This window comes from Schistocerca cancellata, chromosome 6 (genome assembly GCF_023864275.1).
Source record: "Schistocerca cancellata isolate TAMUIC-IGC-003103 chromosome 6, iqSchCanc2.1, whole genome shotgun sequence".
In the NCBI taxonomy this organism is placed as follows: domain Eukaryota; kingdom Metazoa; phylum Arthropoda; class Insecta; order Orthoptera; family Acrididae; genus Schistocerca; species Schistocerca cancellata.
In genome coordinates this window covers 191,854,388-191,876,337 of record NC_064631.1, presented here as the reverse complement: position 1 = coordinate 191,876,337, position 21,950 = coordinate 191,854,388, and the positions used below count along the sequence as shown (strand labels likewise).

The 21,950-nt window shown below is 40.2% G+C and overlaps 1 protein-coding gene across 2 annotated transcripts in view; it reads right to left on the bottom strand.

Annotated features, from left to right (window-relative positions):
* Window positions 1-21,950, bottom strand: part of LOC126190781 (leucine-rich PPR motif-containing protein, mitochondrial-like) — a 185,958-nt gene that overhangs the window by 154,989 nt on the left and 9,019 nt on the right. The window contains exon 2 of one of the 2 annotated variants that reach the window (XM_049931322.1): window positions 13,901-14,052. In XM_049931322.1, coding sequence (XP_049787279.1) covers window positions 13,901-14,052 — 152 coding nt within the window. The remainder of the gene's footprint in view (window positions 1-13,900; window positions 14,053-21,950) is intronic. The other variant, XM_049931323.1, reaches the window with a different exon arrangement.

Sequence of the window (21,950 nt, the reverse complement as noted above, 5' to 3'; positions counted from 1 at the left end):
TCAAACAACTGAGTTCCAGCAACATCATTTACCGTTCAAGCCACAGTGTCTGCTGACAAATTGATGTTTTTAAATAAATTAGCTTTTTCTGGGTACATTTCTTGAATTGCTGCAACCATGTCATACTCAGTTAATTCACTTTTAGAGATTGGTTGGTTGGCTCATTGGCTGGATGATTAAAAGAGCAAAACTACTAGGTCATCAGATCCTTTTTCCTCAGACAGACAGATCTATATGACTGTAGATCAGAGACAGCCAACTATGCAAAACCCAGGAGAAGAAAACCCTAAGGTCTACCAAAGGTCAACAAAGCTGAAATAAGGGATACAAAGAAGAAAGGGAGACAGAGAAAAGGATAGGCAAGGTGCCCCATCTAGGAGGTAGCCAGAAGCCCTCAAAAGCAGAGCAGAAATGAGGGGACGTACATTGGAATTCTCTGTCACTTATCAGAGGTACTCAACTCAGAAATTGCCTAGGAAAGACTAGCAACACAGACAGAGCAAGAGAAGCACACAGCCACAAAAGATAAACAAGTCTAACAGGCCATGAAAGACGGGGCAAGAAGAGTAAAAGAGCAGGTAGTGTGAGGACTGGTCTGGATCACCAAGCCCACAGCCCAGTCTGGCTAGAGGAGACAACAGAGTGGTTTGCCTACCAATCAATGGGCTGATAAAGGAACATGGTCCACCCTTAAAGAGAGTGGTAAAAGACCCCTTCACAAATAAAATGTAAAACTAAATCAGACACTGAGGGATCATCTCCTAACACGAGGGGTAGATTAAGAGTCCACCACAGGGCAGCTAGGTTGGGACAGTCCAGCAAAATGTGGACCACCATCAAATGGGAACTATAATGACAGCAGGGTGGGTCCTTACAATGAAGGAGATGACTGTGAGTCAGCCAGGTATGGCTGATGCGGAGCCAGCACAGAACAGTAGGGTCCTTGTGAGAGATTTCCCTGGAGGACCTCCATAGATCTGTAGCACCCTCAGCATAGATGACTTCTGAACCCCGGTAAGCAACAAGGATGGAGAAAAACTGGCAGTGGAGGGCCTCGGGTGGGACCAAGTCTTTCAGACCTTTTGATAGCTCACGACAAAGGTGTGGACGAGGGATGCACGGTGGATATGTACGTGAGTCAGCCCCAGAGGAGAGGTGCATGAGGAAAGAGGAAACAACTGGAGGTCAGAGAAGACGGATTGGATGTGAATTGCTATCATAATCCCTGATTTGGGCTGCCATTGTGGATGATGGATTTTTGTGTTTGGAAAGAAAGGATGGTAGCTTGCATGCTTATAGGAGCTGCGAATATGGGTAGCATAACTGATAAGCTGTTGTTGGTGCCTGATCGCAATAGAGGGACCCTAGCCTCCACGAGCAAGATGTTCACAGGGCTAGTTGGAAAGGCTCCTGTCGCAAGTCAAACCCTGCAGTGATGTATCGGGTCTAGTATCTTCAATGCTGAGGGTGATGCTGAACCGTATGCCAGACTCCCTTAATCAAGAATGGATTCTATCAGGACTCTGTAAAGCTGCAGATCTGCACCCCAGCTGGTGTTACTCAGCCAATGAAGTGTATTAAGGTGCAGCCAGCACTTTTGCTTAGGCTGGTGAAGATGGGGAATCCACGTCAGCCGAAAATTGAAGAACAGTCCTAAAAAGCAAGAAGTCTCCATCACACAGAGTAATTGGTCATCAAGGTAAAGTTCTGGTTGTGAGTGAACGGTATGATATTGTCAGAAGTACATGACGCGAATCTTGACAGCTGAAAACCGAAGTCATGGGTGAAAGCCCACACCTGTGTGCTTTGTATGGCACCTTGCAGTTGATGTTCAGTGACACCCACACTAGAGGAGCAATAGTATAGGCAAAAGTCCTCAGCAGGAAGGAGAGTGATACTGAGGACCCCCCAGCTGCTGTTAGACCATTGATGGCTATTAGAACAGGAGGAATACTCAGTACAGAGCCCTATGAGAGCCCATTTTCTTGGATATGATGTGTACTGTGGGAGGCATCAATTCAAACCTGGAATGTACGGTGCGACAGGAACTTATGGATAAAAACTGGGAGCATACCCCAGAGGCCCCACTTGTGCTAAGTAGCATGGATATAGCGTCGCCATGTGATGTCATTGGCCTTTTGCAGGTCGCAGAAGATGGCAGACTCCAGGCAAATCAGATACTCAGTAGTGAAACAGTGTTTGTGAAAACTGTCCTGGGACGGAGCCATAAGAACCCCGAACTCAAGGAGCCAACACAGCTGTCGGCTCACCATATGTTCAAGCAACTTACAGAGACCACTGGTGATGAGACTTATTATGTGTTAACTGTCATCTCTAGAAAGTGCTTGCCCAGATTTAGCACTGGGACAATGATGCTTTCTCACCATTGTAATGGGAGCTCGCCCTTGCTCTACATGCAGTTGAAGATGGCAAGAATATGATGCTGACAAACCACTGGTATAGCAAGTGCAGGATACGGTGGCCAATGTGCAGTGATCAATTTTCACCAAAAAGCTAGGCAAGTTCATTTGTTTGTTCGGAAGGGGAGGCCAACAAGTATCAGAAACCTTTCAGCCAGTTGGTGATGATAGGATCAAGGCACACGCCCTGCAATCTTTCTCAAAACTATTTTACAGAAACTATCTGATAAAAAACAACAGTTTTGCTTTACTTATAGACATATATGTCAGCTTCATGATGGCGTGCCCATCATTTCATTAATGGTCACAGTAATTGTGATATTTACATGGAAGTAAGACACTGTGTGAAATCTGAAAAAGTTTGTAATGAAAAATAGAGGTTGCTATGATTTTGTGTTTGCAGTGTGTGAAGTTTAGCTAACATATTGAATTTTTCTTCAGACTAGGCTGGAGGTATCTGTCTGTCACAAATCTTCAGAAAACTGATCTGACATAACACACTTAGTTGTGATCAAGCCACACCAGTGATATCTACAACATTCCTCATATTTCATAAATGGTTTGAGGTACCGAAATGAAATTTTGGCAAACAGCAGCACACTAAGAGGAAAGAGGAGAGTATTTTGTGATATGGTTATTATGCAAAATTTCATTATTTACCATGTTATTCTACTTTTGATGAAAGAATGCAATTTTTACAGACCATCAATAGCTGATGAAACAAGAAATGCTATGGGTTTTGGAACAATATAATTGAAGACACTACACGTTTATTTTGTGCCAAGAATGTGGTTTTTCATAAGCTACTGATCTTACTTTTCCTTAGTTCCTCACATATTAAACATAATAAACCACTTTTTCAGAATTCTTTTGCAACTGTGTCTACACAACATATTAGTGAGGTGAGCCTGTGTAAACTCCACTGCATTTTGGCAAAAGAAGCAAATTGTTGTATGGCAACCAGAGAAAATGTAGGTTTTACTCAAAATTTGCCACTCATGATGCTTCTTTGAAACTTACAAATGGTTAACAAGCCAGATGAAAATAAATCACTTCACTTTTGGTGAAATTATTTTTTGATACTAACTAAAACAGAGGTGACAGTAGATCTTTTTGAATGGCCACCATGCAAGTGTGGATGTGGAGGGCCCCACTTTATACTTACAGAATATGTGAGCGTAGGCTACAGTTTAGAATGGCACTCCAGTGGTTGGCATTTCCCCTACAGCGCCTGCCCGTAACCCTCACCACTGCTGCTCTCCCCATGCACACCCTGCTATCTGTGCGTCTAGTGGCCACGGCATTCTGCACGCCCTGTAAGTGCTTGATCATTTGGTTGTGGATGCAATCCAGCCCTGGGCCTGTATCAGGGCAGTGGGCTAGGAAACTGACGTATACCCTCTCTGTGAATGGAGTATTGTATGGTTACAGGTGGCATGTAGTAAAAGATAACTGGTTTTGCTCCACCCACTGTTTTAGAACCCAAGAGGAAGGTTGATAATTCTCATCAGTGATGGCATCTGGATCAGTGTAGACAGCACCATTCAAGTTAATACCATAGACATTTGCAGGTGCCTGGTATTTGTAGCAATACCTGATCTTAGCTCAAACCTGAGGAGGAGAGAAATGTGGTCCTATGGTTGAAACATACTGTTCCCAGCATTCTCACTTCCGTCTTTTTATTAGATGGCGGACCTGGGCATGGAGCTGCTTGAAGGCAAAGAGGTGCTCCCCCTCGATGGGTGCAGCATTGGAAAGCCCACCTGTGATCTCTAATGGCCTCTGTGGTTTCTGATGACCACATAGGTCTGCTGTCAGATGGGCCCGAGGAACAGGGGTACACTAAATCAGCTGTGGAAAGAATGGCCGTAGTTACATTCTGGACTGTCTCATCATCTCTATGTGGCAGGGAGCTGAGAACAACTGCAGAGGTGAAAGCACTCCAGTCAGTACTGTTGAGAGCCTAACTGGGCAGGTGTGTTGGGGGAGTGAAGCTGAAGAAGGGACAGAAAGATTGGGAAGTGGTTACTATCACACAGATCATTGTGGACTCTCCAGTGGATAGATGGGAGGAGACACTTGCTGCAAATGGAAGGTCAATGGCCGGGAAAGTTTGGTGCACTACAATGAAGTGTGTGGGGGTACCAGTGTTCAAGAGGCAAGGTCAAGTTGTGCCACTAAGTTTTAGAGGTCTTGGATGTGACTGGTGATCAAGGTTCCACCTCACAAAGGCTTATGGGCATTGAAATCCCCCAAGATTACAAAAGGTGAGGGGAGCTGAGTAACCAATGCAAACAGTATGTTCTGAGACATGTCACCACCAGGAGGAAGGTAAACATTGCAGATGGTAATAGCCTGAAATTCCCTTACCCGAACAGCCACAGCCTCCCAAGGTGTAATATGATGCACGAGTTTGCTATATAGTGTGTCCAGAACATACGTGCAAATACCACCTGACACCCTGTCATAGGTAGCACGATTCTTACAATATCCCTGGTATACACATAGGGCCGGGGTCCATTTTGTTAAAAATCAAGTCTCCTGAAGGGCAATGCAGAAGGCAGGGGAAGTGTTTTAAAAAAATATCGTAGCTCAGCCAGATGGTGAGAAAAACCACTACAATTCCAATGGGGAGTAATGTTGTTGATATACTGTGAGGGCATGAAGGGACGAAGGAGGAGCTATGGTCACCTGCTGCCACCGGTTGAGGGGTTATAGTACCATATACACAGGTTCTGGGGTCCATTGTGTGGTGTGAACCATGGCCTCAGGGGCCGCCAGAATCTCCACCTTGGCCACATGAGTGGAATAGGAGGGATCTGAAAGCATGGAGGTCACCAGCATGACCTTTTTCTTTGAGGACTTTTTCTTTTCTCTCCTGTCCTTAGAGGATTTCAATGATTATGAGGACGTCTCTGAATCAGTTTCTGGTAAAGATGATGAACGCAAAGCCCTGCTACCAGCAGCCTGTGGCTACTTCAGCCACTGGCTGGTGTCTGGTTGTAGATTGGCAGAGCCAAGAGAAGCTAAAAATTAATAAATTGGTTAAAAATGGGAAACATGCAATCATAGAAAACATGATTCTTCTCTGATAACTGATCACAGAGTCACAAATCCTTATTAGCGCATGAATGTTTAACAATTTCAAACTCTTCAAGCAGATTGAGTCTTTTACCTTCAGAAGCGTAGTGCCAAACCCTCAAGTTTCTGAAAGTCAGTGGCTCATGGCCACTGGATTTAAGGTGCTTGGCAAAGGTGGACTTATGTTTAACCTTCGTAGTGAGTAAATGCTCCTGAAACCTAATTTTAAAAGCCTTTCCCTTTGGCCAATATAAGCTGCTTGAGATTCACAGCACTCAAGCATATATATACTCTGTGTGATCAGAAGTATCCGGACACCCCGAAAAAGATATGTTTTTCATATTAGGTATATTGTGCTGCCATCTACTGCCAGGTACTACATATCACTAACCTCAGTAGTCATTAGACATTGTGAGAGAGCAGAATGGGGCACTACACGGAACTCACGGACTTTGAACGTGGTCAGGTGATTGGGTGTCACTTGTGTCATATGTCTACGCACAAGATTTCTACACTCCTCAACATCCCTAGATCCACTGTTTCTGATGTGATAGTGAAATGGAAATGTGAAAGGACACGTGAGGCACAAAAGCATACAGGCCGACCTTGTCTGATGACTGACAGAGACTGCTGACAGTTGAAGAGGATCGTAATATGTAATAGCAGACATCTATCTAGACTGTCACACAGGAACTCCAAACTGCATCAGGATACACTGCAGGTGCAGTTAGGCGAGAAGTGAGAAAATTTGAATTTCATGGTCGAGTGGCTGCTCATAAGCCATACATCATTCCGGTAAATGCCAAACAATGCCTCGCTTGGTGTAAGGAGTGTAAACATTGAGTGATTTAACAGTGGGAAAACATGTGCAGTGACGAATCACGGTACACAATTTGGCAATCCAATGGCAGGGTGTGGGTATGGCGAATGCCCGGTGAACGTCATCTGCCAGCGTGTGTAGTGCCAATAGTAAAATTCGGAGGCGGTATTGTTATGGTGTGGTCGTGTTTTTCATGGATGGGGCTTGCACCCCTTGTTGTTTTGCAGGGCACTATCACAGCACAGGCCTACATTGATGTTTTAAGCACCTTTTTGCTTCCCACTGTTGAAAAGCAACTCAGGGATGGCAACTGCATCTTTCAAGACGATCGAGCAACTGTTCATAATGCACGGCCTGTGGCGGAGTGGTTACACGACAACAACATTCCCGTAATAGACTGACCTGCACAGGGTCCTGACCTGAATCCTGAAGAACACCTTTAAGATGTTTTGAAACACCAACTTTGTGCAAGGGCTCATCGACAGACATCAATACCTCTCCTCAGTGCAGCACTTCATGAAGAACGGGCTGCAATTCCCCAAGAAAACTTCCAGCACCTGATTGAATGTATGCCTGCGAGAATGGAAACTGTCATCAAGGCTAAGGGTGGCCAACATCATACTGAATTCCAGCATTATCGATGAACGGTGCCACGAACTTGTAAATCATTTTCAGCCAGGTGTCCAGATACTTTTGATCACATAGTGTACGCCAAAGGCAGCATATTTATCTTTCTGGGGATGCTCATTGTGAATGTATTGATACTGGATTTTATTGGAGGTAGTATACGCCATTCTTATATTAAAGTAAGAGTTTAGCTGTGGCTTAGGACACATTACTTAAAAACAGAAGCTTAGAAACCCTGTAATTTTGAGATGCAGGATTGAGAGGGGTTTCTTGGTCAAGTGACAAAGTGGTTTCTTTTTTCTTCAGTTTGTAATGGCTACAGCCTCTCCATCACTAACAAACTGAAGATAATCTAATCTGAGTCATTCCACGTCCATGAAGTTTCTCATTCTCGATGGGATCTACAGAACATGATGAATGAGAGAATGGATGAAATGAAGAGATAAAGATTCCAAAGCAGCACAAAAATGGCAAAGTGCTATAAATGTTGAGCAATACAAAATCTTGTACTTCACGAAATAGAAAAATGTATGTAGTGCTCTATGGCTACAATATCAATGTGTTGCAACTGGAATCGATCTGCTTATACAAATACCGGGGGTAACAATTTATATAGGTTGAACTGTAGGTATGCAGGTGGCTGGCTTCAGTTCAGTGATATGATACTAGGAAAATTCAATTCAAATACAAAAGAGAAATTACAAACACTAATGCAACCTATCCTAGAATAGCTCTCAAGTGGGTAGTACTCATATGAAATGACTAACAGGAGATAATGAACACGTACAAAGATGAGTAACATGAACAGCCACAAGTTGTGTGATCCACGGAAGAGCATCATGGAGATGCTGGAAAAAAACAGAACTGCCAGACACGGGAAATTAGATGCAAACTACCACATGAACATCCGCTTACAAAGTTTCAAGAACCAGCTGGAAGTGAGGAATCTAAGAAGACACTATGGTACCCTATATATCAATCCTACACAGATTGCAAAGGCAAGATTAGACTAATTACAACTCACAGAAAGGCATTTAAACCATTTATACTCCCCATGTCTTGCCACGCATTTCACTGTGTAGATGAAAATGAAAGAGAAGCTGAATGGAATATGAAACTTCCTGGCAGATTAAAACTGTGTGCCAGACCGAGACTCGAACTCGGGACCTTTGCCTTTCGTGGGCAAGTGCTCTACCAAGAGAGTTTCTGTGAAGTTTGGAAGGTAGGAGACGAGGTACTGGCAGAATTGAAGCTGTGAGGACGGGTCGTGAGTTGTGCTTGGGTAGCTCAGATGGTAGAGCACTTGCCTGTGAAAGGCAAAGGTCCCGAGTTTGAGTCTTGGTCCGGCACACAGCTTTAATCTGCCAGGAAGTTTCATATCAGCGCACACTCCACTGCAGAGTGAAAATCTCATTCTGTATGAAATATGTTTAGCTGTCAAAAGGGCAATGTGAGATTGTGAGATACCTTCCATTACTAAAATAGTCAAATCTTAATCAAATACATGTCACATAATACAAACAAAATTTGGTAATATTTTATGACTATTAGTTCTGAGGATTAATGTAAAAATTTTGTGAACAGCAGCTATGTCATCTATAATCAATAACCAGAAACTGTATTACATTTTAGCTACTGTCAGCTTATAATTAGTCCGTTTGAAATATAAAAGTAAAGAATATTTTGCACTCTTTGTACATGACAAAAAGTACTAGTATAACAGCAAATCGAGAAAAGATGCAACTATACACAACACGATCATAACCAACTGTCCGTGTCAGACGAGAAACTTATCACAGAGCAGGATTGTAAATGAAATACATTCATGCAGACAGCCTGTCATACTGGAGTGGGAATAGAATTGCTATAATTTGTGTCTAACAAACTGGGACATGTCTTTCAAACTGACTATAAAAATGGATGTAATATGAGAAGCAGAAACCAGGACACATCTCTTAGGCTCCAAAAAAAGTTAAAAATGTGCACAAATTGCCCCTTTTAGTCAGGAGATTAAAAACTGTTGCAGCAAGCCTCTGATGTTAGAAGAGAAATGGCTCACACAAGCAGGTCCTCTGCTTAGAAAGTAGTCACTGTTGTGGCTGTTGCCATATTAAAAGAAAGGAAGAGGAGGAGAAGAAAGTTGGAGAGTCACTATATCACTGTCACAAGATTCTACAGGATGTACCTGAATAAAAGATTTAATGCAAAGGTACATTTACACAGTAACTGTTTTGCTGCTCAACTGCACTCAAGTCCTCAAATCCACAACACACAAGTTAAAATTTTTTTTTAGTGAACTAGTAGGCCTGAGTTTATTTTTCCAATTCTTTTCCAAATGACAAGACACCTAACTAATCAGACAGACAAAACTTTACAGATTCCAATGTGGCTGTCTAGAAGCAGTAGTATGGAATTTAGAACTGGCACTATTCTTTCACTGTTATAATTATTGTGCTTCCATACTATACAGTGCGTTCATATTAGTGGGCCTGCACACACGGTAAATGATCAACTCTGCAACTTGTGATCAGTTGATTATAAGTTTGTTCACTGTTTGCAATACTAGTAGCTCGCAATTCGCTTTACAGCTGGTAAGTCAGCTGCAGAGTCAAAGCACTGCCTGATATGTGCTCGTCTGAACACTCTCATTTGACTTGCTAATTGCAGCTTGTGCAAATTGTCTCGTGCGAAAGACTCAACGCTGCAATCAACTGATTTAATAAAATATATAAATCATAATTACTATGTATAAGTAACTTAATAAAACCAAAGAAAGAATATTATAATATCTATACTTGTGACAATGTAATAAATCACCCAGATAGTTTTTTAACATCTTTGCATTATGAGAGAAAAAATTAAATATTAAAATATGTCCAAATGCAGAGTTTTAGTTGCATGAAATTTAAAAAATTATATTTCAAATTTTCTTCACTGTTCTACATTTGGTGTTTATCGTATTTTGGAACTTTAGAGGGAAGATCCTGATGCTGAAAGACATAATCAAAAAAGTGAGTGCAGCTCATTTCATAATTAAAAACATGTTATACTATTGTCTTAACTGTTGATACTTTTAATCTATTTTGTTCCCCAGTTCACTGGACATTTGTGGTAGAGAAACTTCTTTCCACATTAGCACTGCAGCCTGGAATACTACAGGTGAAGTTGCACGGATTTAGTAACTGTGAATGCTGCTCTAAGTGTCCACATTGTTCAAAGAAATTCCACCATTTCTCCCGACATGATTTACTAGACCAATTATCACTATTTCTGAAGTGTTGTGATACAGTGACATGGTTGACAAAACAAAACTGGTCAGACAATGCGCTATCCTCTACTAGTAATCCTTTACCTTGCAGAAATATTAATCCCTGTCACTTCATTCCAAATAGGCTCAGAGTCCAAGAACATCCATGTGAAAAGGTGAAATTCTTTCAAGTTCATTGGCTTTTAAGTAATCCTCATGTTTCATAAAACTGTTTAATACGAGAATGAAATGTTGGAACATCCTCAGCTGATGCAACATCCATTTTCTCCAAGATAAATGTCACCTTGTGTGGCGCAATTTTTCCTCTTTACACCATCCTATCACTCCAACATCTTGTAAAATCAGAGCTGCTTGTATAAGACTGCTATATGCTTTCTTGAGTTTAAGTATTTTTCTCTGAAATAAATACATCTGACAGTGTAAAAACGATAAATAAGGCTCAGTCAGCACATTCTGAAACTGAGTTGTCAGAAATTTAGGTACTTTTTCCTTCTGAGAGGAAGAATGACTTAAGAACATCATATAATTTCAGTACTTTCTCTACTGTAACAAACAAAGATATCCACCGTATTTTTGTATGTGAAGACAATGTGTGATACACTCTGTCAACTAACTCTCTTAATTCTTTAAGATGCTCCACCTGTACTGTGTATAAGAAGAAGAAAGTTAAAAGTTTAGTCACAAATGTTTCTAATCAACACTCATCAAGTTGGTAGCTGCCTTTGCAGCATTATGTAATTTGTGTGTGGAGCATCTAACCCCTACAAGATTTTTGTTTACTTCACCTATCAATTTTGCTAACAAATTGTTTGTACCGCTCACTGTACTCCTCCACAATTAGTTTTGGTACTGTCACCACAAAATGATATGCTCTTACTTTTATCAATTTTGTTTTCCTCTAAGGTAATGATGCAAAATGTATGTATTACAGAGACAGTTTTATCCGGCATAGAAGTTAATTTACATAATTTCACTTTTTTATGTAAAATACTAAACAATTAGTGAAAATATTTTCTTGGCTTCTTGATTACTAGAGTCTGTAGCTATACCAAAATAATGGACCTTGGAAAGATCATTGCGTATTTGTTTGACAGTGTCACATTAACACTGATCTCACAACTGCTGTTTACTTTTGTTCTCGCCAATGTCACAAGTTTTGCTGCTTCAGAATCATTAAAAAAGTACAATCCTCTGATCTCAAAGACATGTGATGTTCCATGGTACCGTAGCACATTGCTAATTCTGCTGCTGTCGCTAATTTGCCCTGATTAAATGAATATGAAACAAAATTGGCAACAATTTTTTTAAGTGTTTGCAGAGTACACATTTGATTCACACTTTATGTTAGCTAGAGGATCCTTACTATTTGCTCTTCCCACGTGTGTAATAGAAACGTAACGTTTCCAAATTACACTTCCTACTTCATAGTCGCTTCCCTCATTTTATGAAGTACCAGTCTTCTGAATATTTCCTCCCTCATGTTTTATGTTCACTTGGAACAATCAAGGATTTTGATAACAAATTAACTGCAATACGACTTGGCAGAGAAATAGAAAACCAAGCTGCTGCAAAGCTTAAACTCAACTGAGGGTCAACAATGGAAACTGAGCAGCATTACAATGCAATAATACTCCTTGAATGATTCAGTCAGCTATGATAATAAAAATTCCATTTCTAGGTTAACATAGTTGAAATACAATGACAATATTATGAAAAGGATACATTGCTCTCACCACACAGAAGAGTTGTTAAGTTGCAGATAGGAACAACAAAATGACTGTTAACAATAAGTAAGTTTTCTGCCAAAAGGCTTTCTTCCAAATTAGGCACCACACACACACACACACACACACACACACACACACACACACGACCCCTGTCTCTGGCTGTTGAGGCCAAACTGTTGAAATAGAAATATAGATGTATGCAAGAATTTGGAGAAAAAATACACAGTATGAAAATATTTCTCTGAAGTCTGGGGCAAACTGCTGCCCCAAAAGTAGTTTTCAGGCCATCGATTTCTTGAATGTGAAACTGGAAAACTGGGACATCCAGCAACTGTACACGGGAAGAACAACTCAAGTTACTCACATCTGTCGATGACACTGTGAACAAATGTTCAGACAAACAAATGTTGGCATATACAAAAAGATATGATGTATTCTTGGTAGTTTTTATTTTATGGGCATTAGGTCCGGGTACTAGCCATATTTCCGTGCTTAGCATTTCATCTCCTAATGCTGGAGACATCATCAGACGCTATACAGATTCAGAGAGCAGTTTCAAACTGAAATAAGCTCAACAATCTGAACTGGGCTTGCTCAGAAATTTCTGAATTGTGCAGATGGAAACTCTCCCTGAAAATATCCTTTGTTCCTGTAACCCTCCCACCCACCTCTTCTCAACCTACACTAGTCTCAATCTTCCATCTGCCTCTATGTCTTTCCCTGTCCCCACTCCATCCTCACACATACCTTCTGTTCCCCAGCACTGATTTTTAGTCACGAAGTTAAGAACATATTACAATGTTTCGAAACTGTGTGGATAATAGGTATACGTTTCCCACCTGCGATGAGCAGGACAGTTACAGCCACTGTAGAACCTGCCAAGCTGCACGCACACTGGGTGTTCTCATGGTGACTATCATACCTTCAATGGCCGTGAGACACTGGGCAGACAGATCTCGTGCACCTCTCTGGTTTAGGCAACAATTCTGGGGGCGACCGTCCAGCCTGACACTACTTCTGCCAACACTGACACGCATTTCACAATGCCATCACCTGTTTTGAGCAGCCACTGGTCACCTTCAGGATACAGAATTGTTGCATTGTTAACAATATTATTATTGTTGACACTGCAACAGAAACCCCTTGCTGCTAGTGTCTTTCATCTAAAAATGACTATTGCTGAGTCAAAACAAGTTTTGGAATATTTTTGTCTGATACTCATGTGTCTGTATAGTGAAAAATATATAATAAGTTACATGGTCTTCAGGCAGTCTATCATTATTTCTAAATACTGATAAGCAAAGTCAGGTATACTGCTGGTTTTCACACTGCATGGTCTCTCTTCTTTAAGAGCTTTTATTTCAATTGGTATACAGTGGTTGGCAAGATAGAAATGGTGATGCAAGCTACTATTTCCAAAACAGTGGAAATCAGGCTTAAAATAACCCCAGAAAAGTGGAGCAACTTGATACATAGCTGTGAATCCAGCATACAGGTAGTACAGTATTAGAAGCAAGGAGGAAAGGTAAATAATACTACATGAACATTTTTGAGTTATTCCTCAGCAAATAAGCTTGATGTAACTTGCAGGAAACACAACATTTTTTACTCTCTGCTATACAGGATACGACTTTACAACAACTATGCCGTGCGAGATATAGCTACAAGGAAAATGAATTTTTGAAAATTTGACAGTCTTGACTGATAATATGTTTTCTTTAAATTAGTTATTTGTGGCAGACAGTTGCTGCAGCTCCTCCGAGGAATTTTTAAACAGTTACCTGTAAATAATAGAAGACCACTCATAATAACGAAGGTGCAAAGGATACCTATATGTGGGCTCCTTGGAATACTTATTTATCTTGTAAAAAATAAGTACTGAGACTTTTGTTAGTATAATTTCATGTTCCAAATACAGATCTATATGAGGTTTCTTCCTGCAACAATAATGCCTTACCTTTCACTTCAATCATATCCAAAAATCCACATAAAGTTGATTTTTTAACTCTGTTACTGTTTTTCACACTGGTTTCAATTGCTTGAACTTTATTTGAAATTTCAGTACTGGGATCCAATGGCATTGACTTATTCTTCTCCACTGACTCCTGTCTTGAAAAAGAAAGAGAAATACAAATATTGTAAAATAGCAAATAAAAAGAAACAAAATACTGTTACATTATCCAATAACGGAGCAACCATCGCACACAAAACATGTTACATTATAAAAGGAAATACATAATAAAAACTTTAATTTAAACTGTTGAGATTTCCATAGCTATTTATTGTACTGCCTTATGAATATCACAAAATGTAACAAACCATGATTGAAATTTATACCAATAGGTAGCATAGCATTAAGTGAATGTGCGTTAAATAGTTCACAAAATGGCAAAGTAAAAGAAATTCCCCTGTATGCCAGAAGTACACACCACCTTCATTAAAAGTATTAGTTGTTTGTCCCATCTGCATAACTACATTTGACAAGATGGCTGTCACAAAACTCAGTCCCACAACTGGACATGGACTATTGTTTGAAAACACCCTTTTTTCCATATAACTCAAATTACTGGAACTTACAAATTATGAGGCAGCGGATTCAACTCTCAAAATTGCAACAACACCACTGGCAGCACCTTCAATGTGTCACAGAAAAGTAAGCTGGTAGTGCTATGACATTAGGATGAGAAAATTGCACTTCCTGATTACTGGCCCCAACTGTGTGAGGTGTAACCAGCCACTGGTGAATGGCTATTACACAAGGGAATAGAAACCTGAAGACTGATGTATGACTATGGTTTCATCGGATAGTGTGGAAGCAGTTGAAGCAGATGCCTAGTTCATTTTCTGTGCGAATGAGATGAACACCTAGGAGCATGAAAAAGAGCTTGTTGAAAAACCAATTGGATCTATAAGTTTACTGTTAGTAGCTGCAATTAATTTTATTTCTACACTGTGTTTCAGAAGTTTAAACCTCCACGATAATGAGGATTTATGTGAATTAATAAGACATCTGTGTGTTGTGCATATGACTTTGAGGTAACCTGTAGCAATGCATCTAGTGGCTACAGGCTCATTCTTCTGGTCAGCAGGGTGCCATCTTTGTTTACTTCAGAATATATTATGTAAACATGACAGAAAAAGTTGCCTGTGAGCACTGGATACTGTTCCACAGATTACCCCACATACTTACAACACATATGTGGTTATTAATTCAAATAAACTGATCTGATAATGTAAGTTTAAACAACTGAAAAGTGCGGTAAAAATAAAACAAATTGTGAGCAGTAGCAGTTCAGTTGAAGTTTCAAATCATCTCAATTACAGAAACAGTAAGGTCTAACCTAAGATGTTCATTTTTATGAAGTTGAATGATGGTTTTATTGAATTTCTGCTAATTGTGTCTACTTGGTGATTCACAGAAGCAAGAATGCTAGATCTTCTGAATCACTGAAATAAGATCACATCAAAATATCACTTCAGGTGGAAGTTGGCCCTGCAGGCTTGGAGAATAGAAAGTATTAATTCAGAAATAATTTAAATTAATCTGTGTCAATGTTAACAAAAATTACAATATGAGAGAGAGAAATTTTGCATATTACACACAGTTTTCAGTGCACTAACATTAATAAAAAGCCAAGCTATAGTTCCGTGTCATCACTAGGCATCTGTTTCAAACTCCCTGAACACTTAATACTTAATACTTAATAGTTGTGTGAGTAAGTATGCGAAGTAGTTTCCAAAACAAGTCAAGCTGTTTTGAAGTTAGTGGTAATGAAATCTTAAATTCAGTCACACTATAGGAGTAGGAGGTAAAAACCAGCAGCAGCTTTTGTTGAGCTATATGCACAATCCTGCATGGGTAAGATGTCTCATGGTTAAACACTAATGGTGAATTACAATGAAAATTATGATCATTCTCATGAGCAACATGCTCACAAGTTGCTCTTTCAGTGTCAGCATTAAGTGTAATATAATCAATCTTTCACAGTAAAGAATGGGTTATCTCAAGGTGCTGTAGTGCTTCCAGCACTATCCAATTAGTACAGCAGTGGCTTGACTCAAGTGACTAGTGTCAAATTCAACTCTGTGGGTGACCTAGCAATAACTGTTCATACTACCACGCCACAGCGTCTTCAGATCCATTTATGTGCATACCATAAAAACAATATAACAACAAGATAATACCTCAGCATCAGTTCTTGACAGCAGAAGGTAAAACATAACTAACTTTAAATATCTTAGTATAAATCAGTATCATTCCCTGACCTACAAATAATATATGGGTAGCATCAGCCAGAAACTAAAGAATACAAGATAATGAAATCAGTTGCTAAAAGCTGCCAAAAGCAGTTACACATAAGAGCATGAAAACAGCAGAGGAAGAACTGTCTAAAGATTTAAGCACTCTGGCACAACATTTTCTGAGCAGAGGAATGAGTGTCCACAAAACAATAATTTCCAAGGCCTAACATAAAAAATCCTGACTTCTTTTTCTAGAATTGAGCAAATAAAAAATTTAAAGCATATATATTTTTTAAAACAATACTTCTATGAATTGTGTAGTTAAAACATTAGCAATGTCCAGTATGAATTTTCACTCTGCAACAGAGCGTGTACTATGTGAAAATCCTGGCAGATGATAACTGTTTGGTAGGGACCGTAACCTGAGCCCTTGTCCATCACCTGCGAAAGGCAAAGTTCTTTGGTCTGAGTCCTGGTCCAGCACACACTGTTAATCTTCCAGTAAGTTTCATGAGCAATATCCTTTTCAATAAAAATATGGGTCTTACAAAAGTGTGACTGAGGTATGGCTGTAAGATAAAACACAAGAGTATTTATTTGGGCATAAAAATGTTGATAGTTTATCCCGCAATATTCAATGCTCAGAAACGACAAACTTGTATTTATCAAACAATGGAAAATACAGGATGGAATGTAACAATATTCTTAGAACGAAAGTTGCTACTCACCATTTAGCGGGAGGTGCTGAGTCGCAGACAGGCACAACAAAAAGATTTTCACACTTACAGCTTTCAGACAATGGCAACCACACTCAGTTGCCTGAGATTACAGTCGTGTGTGTGTGTGTGTGTGTGTGTGTGTGTGTGTGTGTGTGTGTGTGCGCCCGCGCGCGCGCACGCACACATTGTTGACAAAGGCCATTGGCCGAAAGCTTTAAGTGTGAAAATCTTTTTGTTGTGCCTATCTGTAACTCAGCATCTCTGCTATATGGTGAGTAGCAACTATCCTTCTCAGAATATTGTTACAAACTTATATTTATGTCGCTGAAAGCACACTGTTCCTCCTCTGCAATGAGTCAGCTATGGGAAATCATACAACACATGATGAAGACAAATAACGGTGACAATATTAACACTGTCAGCAATATCAGTAGTAAGATATACAGTCTTAAATGTGTTGGATATTTCAATTCAGTGGAAGCTACAGGAAATTTGATGACGAGAGGGATTTACTTTAATTACCTTCAAAACACAATACAGGAATTTTTTACTCTTCTGAAATGTTTCCAAACAAAAGGTGCTTTATATTTCACCTGAATTACAACATCAATTCTGCTACAGAAGATATTGATGTTATTAAGTCAATGAACCATGAACCATGGACCTTGCCGTTGGTGGGGAGGCTTGCGTGCCTCAGCGATACAGATGGCCGTACCGTAGGTGCAACCACAATGGAGGGGTATCTGTTGAGAGGCCAGACAAACATGTGGTTCCTGAAGAGGGGCAGCAGCCTTTTCAGTAGTTGCAGGGGCAACAGTCTGGATGATTGACTGATCTGGCCTTGTAACACTAAACAAAACGGCCCTGCTGTGCTGGTACTACGTACGGCTGAAAGCAAGGGGAAACTACAGCCTTAATTTTTCCCGAGGGCATGTAGCTTTACTGTATGATTAAATGATGAGGGCGTCCTCTTGGGTAAAATATTCCGGAGGTAAAATAGTCCCCCATTCGGATCTCCGGGCGGGGACTACTCAAGAGGACGTCCTTATCAGGAGGAAGAAAACTGGCGTTCTACAGATCGGAGAGTGGAATGTCAGATCCCTTAATCGGGCAGGTAGGTTAGAAAATTTAAAAAGGGAAATGGATAGGTTAAAGTTAGATATAGTGGGAATTAGTGAACTTCGGTGGCAGAAGGAACAAGACTTTTGGTCAGGTGAATACAGGGTTATAAATACAATTTCAAATAGGGGTAATGCAGGAGGAGGTTTAATAATGAATATAAAAAATAGGAGTGCACGTAAACTACTACAAACAGCATAGTGAACGCATTATTGTGGCCAAGATAGACACGAAGCCCATGTCTACTACAGTAGTACAAGTTTATATGCCAACTAGCTCTGCAGATGATGATGAAATTGATGAAATGTATGATGAGATAAAAGAAATTATTCAGGTAGTGAAGGTAGACGAAAATTTAATAGTCATGGGTGACTGGAATTCGACAGTAGGAAAAGGAAGAGAAGAAAACGAAGTAGGTGAATATAGATTGGGGCTAAGAAATGAAAGAGGAAGCCGCCTGGTAGAATTTTGCACAGAGCATAACTTAATCATAGCTAACACTTGGTTCAAGAATCATGAAATGAGTTTGTACACATGGAAGAACCCTGGAGATACTAAAAGGTTTCAGATAGATTATATAATGGTAAGATAGAGATTTAGGAACCAGGTTTTAAATTGTAAGACATTTCCAGGGGCAGATGTGGACTCTGACCACATTCGTTATGACCTGTAGATTAAAACTGAAGAAACTGCAAAAAGGTGGGAATTTAAGGAGATGGGACCTGGATACACTGAAAGAACCAGAGGTTGTACAGAGTTTCAGGGAGAGCATAAGGGAACAACTGACAGGAATGGGTGAAAGAAATACAGTAGAAGAAGAATGGGTAGCTCTGAGGGATGAAGTACTGAAGGCAGCAGAGGATCAAGTAGGTAAAAAGACGAGGGCTAGTAGAAATCCTTGGATAACAGAAGAGATACTGAATTTAATTGATGAAAGGAGGAAATACAAAAATGCAGTAAGTGAAGCAGGCAAAAAGGAATACAAACGTCTCAAAAATGAGATCGACAGGAAGTGCAAAATGGCTAAGCAGGGATGGCTAGAGGACAAATGTAAGGATATAGAGGCTTATCTCACCAGGAAAATTAAAGAGACCTTCGGAGAAAAGAGAACCACTTGCATGAATATCAAGAGCTCAGATGGAAACCCAGTTCTAAGCAAAGAAGGGAAAGCAGAAAGGTGGAAGGAGTATATAGAGGGTCTATACAGGGGCGATGTTCTTGAGGACAATATCATGGAAATGGAAGAGGATGTAGATGAAGAAGAAATGGGAGATATGAGACTGCGTGAAGAGTCTGACAGAACACTGAAAGACCTGAGTCTAAACAAGCCTCGGGAGTAGACAACATTCCATTAGAACTACTGACGGCCTTGGGAGAGGCAGTCCTAACAAAACTCTATCATCTGGTGAGCAAAATGTATGAGACAGGCGAAATACCCTCAGACTCCAAGAAGAATTTAATAATTCCAATCCCAAAGAAAGCCGGTGTTGACAGATGTGAAAATTACCGAACTATCAGTTTAATAAGTCACGGCTCCAAAATACTAACGCGAATTCTTTAGAGACGAATGGAAAAACATTCCGTAGTAATGTTGGAACATGTGAGGCAATACTGACCCTATGACTTATCTTAGAAGAAAGATTAAGGAAAGGCAAACCTACATTTCTAGCATTTGTAGACTTAGAGAAAGCTTTTGACAATGTTGACTGGAATACTCTCTTTCAAATTCCGAAGGTGGCAGGGGTAAAATACAGGGAGCGAAAGGCTATTTACAATTTGTACAGAAACCAGATGGCAGTTATAAGAGTCGAGGGACATGAAAGGGAAGCAGTGGTTGGGAAGGGAGTGAGACAGGGTTGTAGCCTCTCCCCAATGCTATTCAATTTGCATATTGAGCAAGCAGTAAAGGAAACAAAAGAAAAGTTTGGAGTAGGTATTAAAATCCATGGAGAAGAAATAAAAACTTTGAGGTTCGCCGATGACATTGTAATTCTGTCAGAAACAGCAAAGGACTTGGAAGAGCAGTTGAACGGAATGGACAGTGTCTTGAAAGGAGGGTATAAGATGAACATCAACAAAAGCAAAACAAGGATAATGGAATGTTGTTATGTTGTTGTTATGGTCTTCAGTCCTGAGACTGGTTTGATGCAGCTCTCCATGCTACTCTATCCTGTGCAAGCTTCTTCATCTCCCAGTACCTACTGCAACCTACATCCTTCTGAATCTGCTTAGTGTATTCATCTCTTGGTCTCCCCCTACGATTTTTACCCTCCACGTTGCCCTCCCATACTAAATTGGTGATCCCTTGATGCCTCAGAACATATCCTACCAACCGATCCCTTCTTCTGGTCAAGTTGTGCCACAAACTTCTCTTCTCCCCAATCCTATTCATTACTTCCTCATTAGTTATGTGATCTACCCATCCAATCTTCAGCATTCTTCTGTAGCACCACATTTCGAAAGCTTCTATTCTCTTCTTGTCCAAACTATTTATCGTCCATGTTTCACTTCCATACATGGCTACACTCCATACAAATACTTTCAGAAACGACTTCCTGACACTTAAATCTATACTCGATGTTAACAAATTTCTCTTCTTCAGAAACGCTTTCCTTGCCATTGCCAGTCTACATTTTATATCCTCTCTACTTCGACCATCATCAGTTATTTTGCTCCCCAAATAGCAAAACTCCTTTACTACTTTAAGTGTCTCATTTCCTAATCTAATACCCTCAACATCACCCGACTTAATCCGACTACATTCCATTATCCTCGTTTTGCTTTTGTTGATGTTCATCTTATATCCTCCCTTCAAGACACCATCCATTCCATTCAACAGCTCTTCCAAGTCCTTTGCTGTCTCTGACAGAATTACAATGTCATCGGCGAACCTCAACGTTTTTATTTCTTCTCCATGGATTTTAATACCTACTCCGAATTTTTCTTTTGTTTCCTTTACTGCTTGCTCAATATACAGATTGAATAACATCGGGGAGAGGATACAACCCTGTCTTACTCCCTTCCCAACCACTGCTTCCCTTTCATGTCCCTCGACTCATATAACTGCCATCTGGTTTCTGTACAAATTGTAAATAGCCTTTCGCTCCCTGTATTTTACCCCTGCCACCTTTAGAATTTGAAAGAGAGTATTCCAGTCAACATTGTCAAAAAGCTTTCTCCAAGTCTACAAATGCTAGAAACGTAGGTTTGCCTTTCCTTAATCTTTCTTCTAAGATAAGTCGTAAGGTCAGTATTGCCTCATGTGTTCCAACATTTCTACGGAATCCAAACTGATCTTCCCCGAGGTCGGCTTCTACCAGTTTTTCCATTCGTCTGTAAAGAATTCGTGTTAGTATTTTGCAGCTGTGGCTTATTAAACTGATTGTTCGGTAATTTTCACATCTGTCAACACCTGCTTTCTTTGGGATTGGAATTATTATATTCTTCTTGAAGTCTGAGGGTATTTCGCCTGTTTCATACATCTTGCTCACCAGATGGTAGAGTTTTGTCAGGAATAGCTCTCCCAAGGCCGTCAGTAGTTCCAATGGAATGTTGTCTACTCCGGGGGCCTTGTTTCGACTCAGGTCTTTCAGTGCTCTGTCAAACTCTTCACGCAGTATCGTATCTCCCATTTCATCTTCATCTACATCCTCTTCCATTTCCATAATATTGTCCTCAAGTTCATCGCCCTTGTATAGACCCTCTATATACTCCTTCCACCTTTCTGCTTTCCCTTCTTTGCTTAGAAATGGGTTTCCATCTGAGCTCTTGATGTTCATACAAGTGGTTCTCTTATCTCCAAAGGTCTCTTCAATTTGCCTGTAGGCAGTATCTATCTTACCCCTAGTGAGATAAGCCTCTACATCCTTACATTTGTCCTCTAGCCATCCCTGCTTAGCCATTTTGCACTTCCTGTCGATCTCATTT